General features: G+C 40.1%; 1 protein-coding gene across 2 annotated transcripts in view; it reads left to right on the top strand.

The window, feature by feature from the left end:
* Positions 1-14460, top strand: part of GALNT7 (polypeptide N-acetylgalactosaminyltransferase 7) — a 76737-nt gene that overhangs the window by 38856 nt on the left and 23421 nt on the right. For both annotated transcript variants that reach the window (XM_050896448.1, XM_050896449.1), the window contains exon 3: positions 12462-12628. In XM_050896448.1, the coding sequence (XP_050752405.1) occupies positions 12462-12628 (167 nt within the window). The remainder of the gene's footprint in view (positions 1-12461; positions 12629-14460) is intronic.

The raw sequence follows: 14460 nt of genomic DNA, 5'->3' as shown, positions 1-14460 counted from the left end.
TTGCTCAAACTTTTTTTTTTTTTTTAATTTGTCTTATTAATTAGAATTAGGGCTCATTTCTGTTTTCCTTGTTTGGATACCACCTTGTGCATTTAAAGAATGTCTGTCTTACTGCTAACAGCATCTGTTTTTAAATCATGCTGGCTTTCCCTAGTTCCTGTCTAGGCTTTTTTCATGATTAATGATAAACACTCTCAGCTTCTAATATGATGTCTTTGAAAAAGCTCTATGCTACCTGAAAGCATTTTACCTTTAGTTTATCTTTTCAATAAGCCAACTCACTTCTTTATAGTTCCCCTTTTCAAAAGGAGGTGTTACTAGGACACTTCTCTTTTGGCATTAGAACTTCAGTGCATTGTGGCTACAATTACAGCATGGCTCCTAGACAGGTATGTCTTCAGATGCGCTCCACATTGCGCTGAGGACTCAAAATGTGCTGCTTCTCTTGTGGGTTCTCTGATGTGCTGTCCCCTGGAAACACTAACTAGTGATGCCTAAAACAGTGGTCTCTGGAGCACAGTTTATATTTACTGTGTCTCCTGAGGCGGTGGAAGTCTCCTGCCTGTGTCTTCTGTACTCTCGGGTGCTCCAGTTCCTCCATACACATCACAGGTGCTGTCTGAGTCCTGCTTGGGCAGCTGGTACTTCTGTGTGGTTTTATCAATGGCTTTCCCTTGTCTTCATGCTAGAAGATCCCTGGCACATTTAAGCTCTAGTAATCTGGTTCTGGTTTATTTTAGAGAAGGCAGTCCTTCCTGGATAAAGTTAATCAATTCCAAAAATTTCACCAGGTACTAGCGAATTCAAAACACGCTGCTCTACGCTATTTTCTCATCCAGGCACTGAAGCTCTGCTGCTTTTTTTTTTGCCATTGCCTGGAAATTTGGTAAATCCAGCTATTTTCTCCCTCTTTCCATCTGGAAAAAATAAAGAAATTGTCCATGTCCTCTCAGCCCCGTGACTGAGGATATGAGATGCTGAATGAGTCCTTGGGCCAGGCCTCTGTTGTGCTGCTTCCAGTTTGTTTTATTACTTTCCATGGTGTAGCTAAAGGTAGGCATGGCAAAGCAGGCACAGTGCTGGCCAAAGGGGCTGTGGCATTTGGAGCAGTGGGTAAAAGCCTAACTGAAGAGACCTGCTGCAAAATCAGTCCTCCAATTCAATAGGTTTAAAATAGAGACCTAAGTGAAGTGATTATCACTCTTAGAAGTCCAATTGCATGAAGTCTGTGGCTAATTGTCATGTCAAATCAAGGAAAAATGTTCTTTCTTACGTTCTCATGGAAGACATTAGTTCTGCTGCATGACTGACTAAGCAGAAAGTGTTGTATAATAATCTCAGTATGTTTAAAAAAAATATTAATACAAATCCCAGTGTTAAATGTTGTCATTGTGTGTTGGCCTCCTTCTGACAAGACAGACTCAAACTGCATTTTGCTTTTTAGGTCATTATCCTAAATGGATCCTTGCAGGACGTAGCCTTATGCTTTTTATTCCCAGTGGCTGTTGTTAATAGCTGGTATGTTGGGGGAGAAGGTATTAATTTGGAGTTGGAAGCTTTTACACAGCCAGGATGATGGATGTGCCCTTGGTAAAACCACGTTGGCTATTCCCAGTCACCTTCTCCTTCGTGCACTTGGAAATGGCTTCCAGCAGCATATGCTCTGTCGTCTTTCCAGGGGCTGAGATTAGGCTGGCTGGCCGTAGTTTCCTGGATCCTCCTTCTTGAAGGTGGGAATGGCATTTGTCTTTGCCAGTCCTCGGGAACCACTGTCAAGCACCAGGACCTTGTAAAAATGGTAGAGCATGACCTCATAACGACATCACAAGCTCCCTCAGCACCCTCCGCTCCGGTGTGGCCTATCCAGTCCCATGGACTTGTGCTGTGTTTATCTGATTTGCTATGATATGGCCAGTGAAGTGGTCCGTGAGCCACCTTTCCTCTATGGTGGATATTCCTTCACTTCTGCAGACTTTGCCACTAGATGCAGGGACTTGGGAGATGTGACAGCAAACCTTGCAAGTAGAGACTGAGGGAAATCGGATGTTGAGTGTCTCAGGCTTTTCTATGTCCTTTGACACTAAGTTGCATCTCACATGACACTAAGCAGTAAAGCTGTGTTTTCTTTAGTCTTCCTTTTGCCTACGAGCCCTTCTTGTTGCGCTTCCCATCTCACAGATTTCAATTCCACTGGAGCTTTGCCTTTAATTCTCTCTGCATGTGCTCAGGCAATATTTCTGTACTTCTAGGTAGCCAGTCCATGCATCTACCTTCCCTACTCTTTCTTTTTGCATTGGAGCTCTGTCAGGAGTTCTTGGTGCAGCCAGGTGGGCTTTCTGCCATGCCTGTTTGACTTACTGCAAGTGGGAATGGGCTGTTCCTGCGTTTTGGAGGGGTTGTCCTCAAAGAAGCCATTCCTGGGCCCTTTTTGGCAAAGTTGTAACACCTGAAATCATGAACTTCTCGTGGCAGATGTTAGGAAACATTAAATAATGGTTTCTCTATGAAAGAGTCAAAAAGGGAGAGAAAACTGACTGATGGACAAAACCACTGATGACTATGAGTGTGGAGCTCTGAGAAGAGGCTGTCTGGTGTATGGCTCATTTCAAGAGCTGCACCTGGTTATAAAAGACGAAAGCAGTGCAAGTTGTTCCAAAGAATCTGTATTCAGGATTTCTAAAAAATACTTATCTACAATGCATTAGTTGCAGTAGTCTCTTTGTAGTTTCTCTTATCTCAAAAACACTAGGAAGCAACGTAGGTTCTCCTTCACTTTCACAGTAGAAGACTCCAATCCACATCTGCCACTTCCATTGGTATATTTTGCTGGGCTTGGGTCATGGTTATTGCACTTTGGGTTGAAATTTAAGTAAAGAAGCATTCTCTTAAAGTATATTGTAAGTGGTGCTCTGTGAAACTCCCTATCTGTCCTATTAACTAACTTATGTTACTGTAGAGCCCTTAAGCCAGGGATGTTCATAACTGTTGATCAGATTTCACGCCAGGGTAATTAACTGTGTTGGCTGTAAGAAAGAATCAGCGCTCAACATGCTTTGCTCAGGCTTGATACACTGTTGTTATCCAACCCATGGAAGACTTGCTTACAAATTATTCTTACTGACCCAGAGGGTTTTAGTCTTATGACTCTATTTAAGCTAGATTTTTTTTGACATCTTCTTTTGACAAATGTTGCAGCAATTTTATCCTGACTAGTTTGACTGGGAGAGGAAGCATCATGACTCTTTGTGAATGTTTGTGGCATGAGACAAATTAATCTCTTACTGGATTTTTTTTTTTTCAATATGACAATAGATAACTGCTGTCTGCTCACCAGCACGAGCCAGAATTTCAGCTGCATCGCCCACACACATCTGTCAGCCTGATCATGGCAAAATAAATATTTTCAAGTGTTTTTTCCTTCCGTTGATTATCCAGTTTGACTTTTCCTTTTTAATGACGTTATTGCTGTTACAGGACATGCCCCCTGGGCCATACAAATTCGTACTTGAATAATTGGATCTGTTGCCATGGGTCGCCTTTTCACTTCAAACAGAACAACTGGCAATAAGCTTTTGTTGAAAAACCTGAAGAAGTAACTCTTCCTTGCTTGAGTGCAATGCTCCTTGTGTACAGAAATGTGTTTTTGGACAACTGTTTTTGCAGCTCACGACATTTTATAAAACAAATCAAAAGGGAATGAGAATTGGCTTGTTTTTAAAAATCATACATGTAGTTTTGAAGGATTTTTTTTTTATTTTTTTTATTATTTTTAGTATAAGCAGAGGAAGGAATTCTTGCCAAAAACAAAGACTTCTGACTTTACTTAAGAATACACACATGCAGAGCTGTGTGTTGGTAAAGCAGAGCTGTTAGTAAAGATATTTTTCCTATCATAGTTTGATGGTGATAGCTTGGACCCTTTGGTTGGTCCAAGTGCTATTAAAAGTATCAAACTGTACAGAAAATTTTTGGTGCTGGACTTGTCGAAAAAAATACCAAAATCTTTAGTTGTAAACAATTATTCAGGGTATGAAATAAGGCAGATGAATCTTGGCTGCTCATTAGAAATGGATAGTCTTTTTACTCTGGGCAAATAACATGAATTTAATATGTTCTCTTACAGTAAGTAGTTAGTTGTCCAGTCAATCTTGTCATAGCTAAGGAGATTGAATAGAAAAGCTCTGGAGTGGAGCCTGCTTTCTTCAGGAATGTGATTAGTTCCTTAATTATAGCACTGTGCAAATTACATATTTGATACTGTTATACAAAAAAAGATTTCAGTAATTACTGTTGGTATCTGTGTCATTGGAAATGGAGCATTAGGGACTTGGTTTCATTTCACATGCTACCTTGGGAAAATCTTTTATTAAAGTGCCACATAATACACTAGAACTGTTCTGTAACCAAGAAAACTAATTTTATAGCACGCGCGTAAATCTTTGTGCATCTCAGTGGGAGCTGGGGTTGAGAATCAGGTGAATTATAGTGGTCACACTAAATCAGGAAGGCTGGCTTTCCACTGCAGGTTATCAGCTGCCTTACTGCTGGCAAGACTCCTGGAGGAAAAAACTGCATTTAAAATGTAATTAGCCATGTATTGTCAGGGCATCTTCTCGTGGTCAGGAAAGATCTGAATTCCAGGCATTGGCCTTACAGCAAAACCAAGCATTTTCTGTTAATGTTTCAGGTCTCAGTAGTGAAAAGTACAGTGAAGATGGATCCTGTGTCTCTTTAGTGTTGGCTGCTAGCGTTTCAAATTGTAAGTTTCAACAGAGAAATAGTTCACCTGAAGAGTACAAAGAAGTTGACAGAGGCACCGGGTCTGTTATCTGTAGTTAGACATACTTATCTGTGTGTGTGCATCTGAAATGAGAAGACCGAGCTCTGAACAGGACCTCTTACTCAACAAAAATGTATAGCGCAGCACCTGGAGTATATTTAAATTCTGCCCTAAACCTTGACTTCAGAGGAGGGGGTAGAGAGAAGTCTGAGAAGTTTCCTGCAGCTGCTTGTGTAACCCTTCAGGTGCTGTCTTGTGTCATAGAAATTTTGGGGCAAATGGAGGAAGCATCTGTCAAATGAGTTGTAATCTGAATGTGAAACTAAAAAATTAAATGAACTTCTTATGTTCTGTCTTGTTCCTGTTAACCAGAACTTACTGTGGTAGAGCATTTAAATAAACTTGCATGATGTAAGTTAGAATTCAGTCCAGCTGAGCATGGGCAGGAACTTCAAAGTTTAATATCTGATGAGCAAGGCATGGTGGAAATAAAGTACTTCTGTGGGACTGAGCCCACTGCCCCAACCTTCTTTCTAGCCTTTTGTTTATTATATTAGGTAAAGCCTGTCAGTGTTTGATAAATCCAAAATTATGCACAGCTTGGACTCTTTTGAGCTGTACATAAGCAAATGCATCAAGCCATAACTTCCTAAACTAGTGCCCACCTCAGTGGAGAAATGATGAGAATTGCTGAATGCAGCGAGTTGTAGCTTCTTACCAGTGTTTTCTGAGGACACAGCTCTAGCCGCTTCAGAGGGGAGAGGGGAGTGCATCGTAACAAACTGCTCTTGTGCAGCTGACCCACAGCAACGTCCTACGCTGGTGCCGAGTGATCCACTTGCCCCATTGCCTCCCTGCAGTAGTGCACGGTGTGTCACGGTGCTGCAGAAGGGCTGGAGAGGTGCGGGGAGATACTGCACCACTTCAAACCAGAACAGGAAAGAATAGGGCTTTGGCTCCATCTCTCTGTAAGGTGGCTTCCCCTTCCCCAAGGAAAGGAATTTATTTTAGCCTTCTAGCTGCCACAGCTCTCTTGCCCCATGGTGTTTATTGCTTCAACTTCTTCAGTGTTGGGCAAGTGATACTATGGGCAAGAATCTTGTGATTAAAAAAAATGCAAAGTTTATTCCTTTAATTTTCCTATTAGCCCTGTTGTTGGGTCTCTGTACAAACCTGGCCCTGAATTTGGATCGTGGCACTTTCAGAGGTATGATAGATGACGTAACTTGTGCTTCCAGGGGCACTAATAACAAAATTCAGTCACATAGCCTTGCAGGCTACTTCAGGAATGGAAACAGACAAAGCTTTTAGCTATTGTAAAAATAGCAAATGCTGTTTCAGCATAGGTTTAAGCTTTTAGGTAGTGTGTAGTAGAGGTTTTGCTGCTGTCTGCTGAAGGAAAAAAATTAAAACTGTCCTTCTTGGGTTGTCTGTTCACTTCTCTTCCGGAACCCCTGTTTTGTAAGTTGACTACTATAATCTTATGTTGATGATGCATAAAAATACCCTGTAAGGCTTCATGGGTAACAAATCCAGTATTAACATTAGATTTACTTAGTCATATGTTGACAAAGAAATGCCGAGTTCTGTAATCTGTTTCTGTCTACTCTAGACTTACGCAATGATCCCTCTGACTTGCAGGCATCAAGCAGGCAGTCTCAGCTAGGACCTTGGTGGTATCAACCGTACATATGATCAAACTGTTGAAGGTGTCTGTGAAAGAAACTCTCATCCATCTTTGTAGGGGGTAGATGCAGTTTACTGCAGTAGTCATAATAAATTGATGATTTAAAATAACAAGCAGGCCTGAATTCAGTATTAAAGTATGTAAACAGCGTGCTGTCTGCTGAACGACTGTCTCCTTATGAGATAAGAACAGGGCTTACTAGAAAAGGGAGCTGCAAATGAAAACAGAGCTCCTAACTTATTTTTGGGCTCTGCTAGTGCTAGACCCTCTCAAAGAGTGAGAAAAATGCATGCACTATAAAGCAATTATCAGTAGCTGATAATTGATATCACTATGAATCTCACACCAGTTTAAACATGAAATAAAACTTAAAATACAATTTAAAATTGTGAACGGTTTTGTATTAATGGAGAAGAGAGGTTCCATTTTTTAATGTCAGTTACAATTTCAGGATAAAAGCTAAATTGAGACCTTCAGCGCTGTACTGATTCAGGGCTCTCAGCTTGAAACAGCTGACTCGAGCTTCTTAGGAGTTGGCTGCTGGAGTGGTTACAGGAATGCGATGGCAGCTGCCTGCTATCTCAGAGAAATCATGTGCTCAGACCAAAATGCAGCAGCACAAAGTACAGTGCTATAAAACCCAGAGAGGGGACTGATGTGCCTTTGGTAAGCGCAGGTGTTAGTTAGATAGTTGATCTGAGGAAGATGGTATCAGGATAGAGAGTCGGTTGTGGCCACGATACCTCTTACTTTTCTCTGGACCTAAGGTGCTGGTGTGCTAGGGAAGTTAGGAATTCAGGATGACATGAGAAGCACTTCTGTTGGCTTAAGATCTCAAATTACCCTCTAAGTATCTATCTGATTGGGGCTCACCCTTAAATTGCTGTCGAGGTGCTCTCCTTGTTCAGTTCTTGCGTTTTTGCTTGATGGTTGGATTACTCTTCCGGGAGAAGAAGCCTCTAGCCTGTTTCTTTTTTAGCCTGAGGAAATTTGAGCCTACATCTCCAGCCGCGGTGGTTGCTAACAGGGAGGCTGTGGGGTCATCCAGTCCTTGGAGCACGTACCCACAACCACATTTGTGGGGCCAGGGGACATCAGTAAGAGCCAGCCAGTGAAGAGAGTATGAAGCTGTAAGAGCAGAAATTTCCTCAAGCCAAGGAGCGCTCCAGCCCAGATGTCCAGGTTCTTGTGCAGAGGGGTCCCCTGTAAAAGGGGCTCCTCTCCTGCTGTGGCTGGTGCACAACTTTGTGATCGAGGGACAGGGACGCTGGCGTGGCGTGGTCTCCAACAGTGCTGGTCCCTCCCAGGGGTGGAGGAGGAGTGGGACTAATTCACATCTTCACTATGCAGGCTAATAGTCAGAAGAAACGTTACTCACCCTGTTTCTCCATTAGATCACTACTGTATATTTCAAAAGGCTTCTTCTCACTCCAGTGATGACTCAGTCCATGTTTTTGCTCAGTAATACCAGTGCTGATTTGGGGACGGGAAGTTTTTATTCATGGACTGATCTGAAGGCGTTGCTTCCTTTCACCTGTGAGTTCCCTGAGGAGAGGAAGCAAACAGAGCTGCTCTTTCCTGCAGCACTGCCCAGGGAAGGTGTTGCCAGCCCTTCACAGATCTGTGCGTGCCTGCTGCTTCTTGCCCCATACAATAACTCTTTACAGGGGTCAGGAAAAGTGATGTGAAGCGTCTAGAGGCAAGATTAGCTTAAGGATGCTACCCTCTCATTCCTGCATATCTACTGCAATGTGCTGTCCTCTCATCTATACCAGTAAGAATTCAAAATAATTTTTCTTAAGTGAGTTTGTTTACTAATTTGGTTCACAGCATATCACCACAGCTGGCCTGCAGGCTACACCTGAAAGGGCACCATGCTACCGTATGTGGACAGGACAGCACCCAGGGGATGAAGCTAGAGGTTGAAACGTATTTAAATCCTCTTTGGCACAGACCCTTTTGTACTTTAAATCTGCCTGTACCAGTTTTCAATAGCTTGCAGCTTTTGCCTGGATGCCCGTATCTACTTGACCCTATCTTTTAAAACTGAAGCATGAATCTAGAAATTCAGGCTTTTTATGTTCCTTTTCTGGTGCCTAAAATTTACAGGGAAACTAGTACTGTAAAATTCAGCTTCAAACACAAGGAAAATGCATTTATGGTTTCTTGGTATTTGGTTTGCCAACCACTGGATGTCAGTGCTGCTCCACTGAAGAAAGGCTCTTCTCCGCTTCCTTCCCTGTGGCTGTGAAGGAAACTAGAGCGGAGGTTCCTGATTTTTGTCGCTCAAATGCTTGAGCAACATTCGCGTTTCTTGGAAAAAAATGCCACAGAGATTAAAATATTTAATAATTGCACGTATCTACAACAACAACCATGTTTCAAACCTCTAATTCTCAGTGCAAGATGAGAGACAAGATTGTGCATAGGAGTTACTGCAGTCTGTTGGAGCTTATGGGCTTGATGAGTCAGTCTGTGGACTGTCCAATAAGTGAAATAAAGCCTCTGGAAAAAACTTGAAAGTATGATCTTACTAGAGGTATAAATGTAGTGCTTTTATGGCTTGCAAATGGCACATTTAGCAACACATGATTTTTCAAGTTTAAAAAGTAAAACGTGCTGACAGATTTGAGGAGATTAAGTTGGATGTGTAGCAAAAAGCCTGTCTAGAGCTCTGGTTTTATGTTTTAAAAATGTATTAAATACAGATCAAAAAATGGTTATAAATTGCTCACAGATGTGTTGTTCAATTCAGGCTTTTGTAATAGGTTTGGCTTTTTTAAATTATGTTAAGTTACTCACTGTCTTTCATTCTTACGCTTTTCACCATTTTGTTGCTAAATATGACTTAACTACACTGCAGGAAGTGGCAAAAATAAGCAACCAAAAGATTTGGGGTTTTTTGCAATGTTTGCTTTGTTTCTGTTGTTGAAGGCAGTCTGAAATGTTGTAGCTGTCTTTCTTTTTATTTGGAGAGCAAAAAAGTTTCCTAGCTAAACTGCTGAAGGTGCAGGTCAGCGGCACAGTGCAACCTGCATCAGATACTGCTTTCTCCTTTGAGGCAAAAGGTACTATTAATTTTCACTACCTTTTACATGGAGCTCTTGAACGGTGTTCAGCTGGCATGCCGAGTTTGAATGTATAACACCCCGTTTTCCTCCATTTTAACATAACTGTATCACCAAAATTAATCCAAGTGAATATACGTGTAAAGCAACACAGTTCTGTTATTAATCTGTTATTAAACACATGATGGAAAATCTTTCTTTTACACAGCCAACTTAACACACCTAGGTAGCATATCCACTTCATCTCTGCAAATGGCTAAATAAGCTGTCGACAGCTTAAGTGCTTGTGCTGCAAATGGAAGTATTGCGATCTGTAATCAGCTGAAATCTTTTGAGAGGGATCTGTGGAAGGAAGGCATCAGTGGCCTGAACTGTGCATTTTAAACAGTCTAGAACTTGTATATTGGTAGCTTATAAATACGATCAGCTGCGGCTACTTCAGGCATAAAAACAGTTGAGCTGGAGGATTTTAGTCAGTAAACTGTACTTGTAGAGGTCATGCTGTTTGAGAGCATGCCCAACTAAGAGAAGAAATGCCTTATTAGATCGGACTTATAGACTGTTTTGATTCTGTAATTTTCTTTTCTCACAGGACCAAAATTAATAGTATGTTTCTACTAATTTCTTTTTTTTTTCTGGTGGGTGAGAAATATATATTGATGCTGTTCCCTGACAATAAGTGAAATACGTCCTTCTTCACCAAAGAAATGCTCTTTAAATACATATAGATCTGTTATATGAGTTCTTTCCACGTTTAACTTAATTTAGTTTCAGAAACTCGGGTGATTTCTGATGATTAAGGTATTTTCTTTTCAAACACAGGAATGTTTCTGTGCATTTAAGCTTTTTATTGCATATAGAGAAATATAACTGTGGAAGTTTGTGCATTTGTAAATTTAGAAGTTTCTGTTTGTCAACAATAATTTCTTAATACACGATAGTTGTCTTTGAAAAGTCAGATTCTCTCTAGTAGAGACTTTACTTGCTGAAAGATGAAAAAAGGAAATTTTTTCAGATTGAAATCAAAAGTGCTATGTCTCTGGGTTTGGTGATAGGAATTGTATTATTATAGTTGGAAAAGGGGCTAGTGATCAGGTAGGGAAACTTCCAGGTAAGGAAACACCTGGACTGGTTGTAATTAGAGAGACTGTGAACAGTCTAATTTAGGGATGCAGTTGGGGAAATGGACATTACAACTGCAAATGAAATCCATTGTTGATAAATGTGATTAATAAATATTGGAAAGTGTGGACTGAATTACTCATATTGCTTGTTTCTAAATCATCTGTAATCCCTCAGGAAAAAAGACCTGAGTCCAGGTCCACAGTGAAATTGAAATGCAGCATGTTTTAAATGGATACAGAAGTGCTTTTTGTGGCACGCCAAGCTGGAATCCACCAATACAAATGCTTAAATTGAAAAAAATTTAATAGGAATGAAAATAGGCAATAGTTACATTTCCTATTTCACTCTTTCTGATGCTGGTTAGTCTTGCGCGTTCGGTTGATGCAATTGTGATGTGTCGTGTTGGCTACTAGAAAGATGTATATTATAGCCAGATACGTGCTTGATTGAACCTGTTACTTGAATGTCCATTCAATGCATTTGTAGGGTTAGAAACTTTTTTTTTTTGATCCAAATTTGTGTTCTTTGTTATTGTGATAGCATTTATTGTCAAATTTTATATAGGCATTACATTTTCAAATGATCTATAAATTCTTGGCCTTTTTCTAAAATTTGGCAGCCCTTCGGTGTTTAATTTCTCACTTTATTCCTTTGAGTTTTCTGCACTATTTTTGTTTGGTTTCTCACCCCTCTCTTGTTTTTTTTTTTTTTCCCTCTTCTCCTCCTTTTCAAGGAAGGAGCCCATTGAAATTGGGCCAGGTTTGAAACTTGTCCTTGGCAGTCTATTTTTTTTTAATTTTTATCTGTATCTGTTCAAAAAAATATGTACAATTGCACAAATTTGGCAAAGCTGTTACCTTCTTGCATCTGGTGAAACACGTGACTGCATTTTGACTGGGGGAATGGAGGGTTGAATGGGTTTGGTAAGGTTGGGCTTTTTTAGCTACGTTTGTTATACCTGGAACTTTAACTATGAATGATAAATAGTAAAGATCACGTCTTGTCTGCCATGGGATTACGTTCTTCCCACAAGCAACTATGCTTTTCTGACAGTTTTTGCAAATGTAGATAGTTCTGTGCAGAGCAGCTGACATGAGCATTTCATGTGCTGCTGCTGTACTTCTAGCAAGTTTACTGCCTGTGTTTAAATCTATTTTATTGTGAAAGGGCAGAAATTAATGAGTTTTGCCTTGCCACAGCAATGTTTGTAACTTTGCTGGTGATGCACACACTGCAGGTGGACTGTATAAAGCCAACAGAAACACTTTATAGACAGTCCTTCTACTGGGTAAATCTGATTTAAAGAGGCTCAGAAGAAAACAGTACTGTCTTACTGTGTGTTATGCAGTAGGTGAGCCAAATGCACGGTCCATCCTAAATCATGATATCTGATGTTTTGAAGAGGACCCCCATCTTGGCAGCCGCAGTTTGGGGCTTTTCTTCCACTGTTCTCTACTGGCCTCACAAACAGCAAGGTGGTGGTGGTAGAGATGTCTCTCGGCGGGGTCCGTGCAATGCCATCCACACACACAGGAGGAAGCATGTAGCTGTTGAGGCAGGAGTCGTCGTTCACCAGCTGCATCCTACCTCTTTCAGGAGGAAGAAAGGCTTGCTGGCTGGAAGCAAGCTGCTCCTTGGGCCTCGTACCTCTGTGATGCACTTAAGCTATATTACCTTTTATATCCTGTTTCTCTTTAATCTGAAGGATAGCCATCAGTGAAGATTTCATTCGCACAAAGATGTTGTTAAGCAGTTCTGTAAATCACAACGTGAAAACTAATAAAATCAAATCTTTTTACAGATGCAAATACTGGCATTATGATGATAACCTGCTCACCTCCAGCGTTGTCATTGTCTTCCATAATGAAGGATGGTCCACACTCATGAGGACAGTCCACAGTGTCATTAAGAGAACACCAAGGAAATACTTGGCAGAAATTGTGCTGATTGATGATTTTAGCAACAAAGGTATATTTGGAATATTAACACACTACTTGTAGAAAAGGAAACTTTTTTTCTTCTTTGAATATTTTTCTTTTGATTTATTACCTGCCATAGGTTGAGTTGACTCTGCAAGAAAAGTAAGTTGCTTCTTCACAGTCCTTTCAGTTTTCAGTGAAGGGAAAGCTCTTTTCCAAAGAACTGCTTTCATGAAGGTGGCAATCCTTTATGTGTATTCAGCTGTTCGAAATACAGGATTTGCAGTGGGCTTTCTACCACTGTTGTAGAGTAGTATATAGTAGAAAGCTGGGATAGCTAGTACCTTTCTTAGCTCTTGTGAAAACAAGTAGTTTTAAGAGTATTGAAGGAGTTTGAGTCAAGCCTGTTAGGAATAATTTCTTTCTTTATTCCATATAGGAATCCAGGTTCTTTTTTTTTTCCCCCCACTATAATAAAAATGTATCTAAGGCTATTGAATTATTCTGATTCATTTTCAATATCTTTTTAATTTCCAACATCCTTTTTTAATTAAACATCATGTTAAGGTGTTTATTGTTTCTTATTGGGGGGAGGGGCTTTTAAGAATTTAAGTGTGTTTTAATTTCTACCTTTCTTTGAGTCCTGCATAGGAACATTTTCAGAAGTCCAGAGATTTTCCTCTTCCTTTGTAATAGACATTCTGGTTGTGGTTTGTAGTCAGAATGTATGTACTTACATGTGATTCTTATAAATATAAACATACACTGATTTTTTTCCTTTAATGATGATATCTTCAGCGTTAATGCAAATGAAGGCTGAATACAGAGAAGAACTGGAAGTGGTATGCTAAGGATATAAGATGATTGATATAGAGGAAATCTGTCTGGTTTTAAACTTTAAACAAATTTCAAAATAGTGCACCAAAGCTGCACATTCTGCAAGATTTTATTGCAGCATAGTTCTTGAATAAAAGTTGACAGAGAAAAAGAGTAGATGCATAAAGACGTAACTTTGAGTGTGCGGGATGACAGTCTCTTGTAGATGATGATGATGGCTTTTAGGAGCACAGGCAAGTTTGAACTGGTTAGCAGCATAGGATACGTTCCCTTTACCCTCCTCTTTGTTTTTATAATAGCTGGACTGGGTAGTGGCGTGGAAAGCACATGACTCTGTTCTGAAACTCTCCGTTTTTTCAAGTGATCTGGGCTTCTCCCAGTTCCAGCCTCATGGGAGGAGTTGTTTTCTGCGGGTATACTCACTATAAATTTTAAAACTGAACTCATCACATAGCTGGGGTTGCCTTTTTTGACTATAAATCACTATTAAAAATAGTTATTGTATGTTAATTTTTACATCGTACCTGTAGGTAGGTAGGTAAGTATCATTTTCTGTTTGTTTTTACAGGAGAGGGAAAGTTACCTGTATTGTGAACTTGACTACATCTGGCTTAGTCTAATAAAGATACTGAATGCTACATTATAGTCTTGTGTATCCTTTTACAGCTTTTGAGAATTTGGCTTAGATATACACACAGGCTGTAAAACAAAAATATCTTCTCTCCGAAGGAATATGATTTTAATAATTCAGTCAGCAGACATGTGCCGTTTTTGTCCTTTTCAACTGGGATCACAGCTTTCCTTCAGAGTTATTCAAGGGCTGAGTTAGCTGTATAAAATAACTGACACTGATGGTCTCTAGAAAAGTTACCAGATTTTTTACTAATGATTGGACTCAGTACTTGGGTTTCACATGAGTTGTAGCTGACTCTGTGCTATGTATGTAATTCATGGAATGAATTTGTCTGGCATAACAACTCATACTACAGTTTTCCAATATATGACGATTGTTAAATAAAGCCAGTATTTTTCAAGAAATTTGTT

The sequence above is a fragment of the Gymnogyps californianus genome, chromosome 4, assembly GCF_018139145.2.
Source record: "Gymnogyps californianus isolate 813 chromosome 4, ASM1813914v2, whole genome shotgun sequence".
Lineage (NCBI taxonomy): Eukaryota > Metazoa > Chordata > Aves > Accipitriformes > Cathartidae > Gymnogyps > Gymnogyps californianus.
This window is presented reverse-complemented; position numbering and strand designations above follow the sequence as displayed.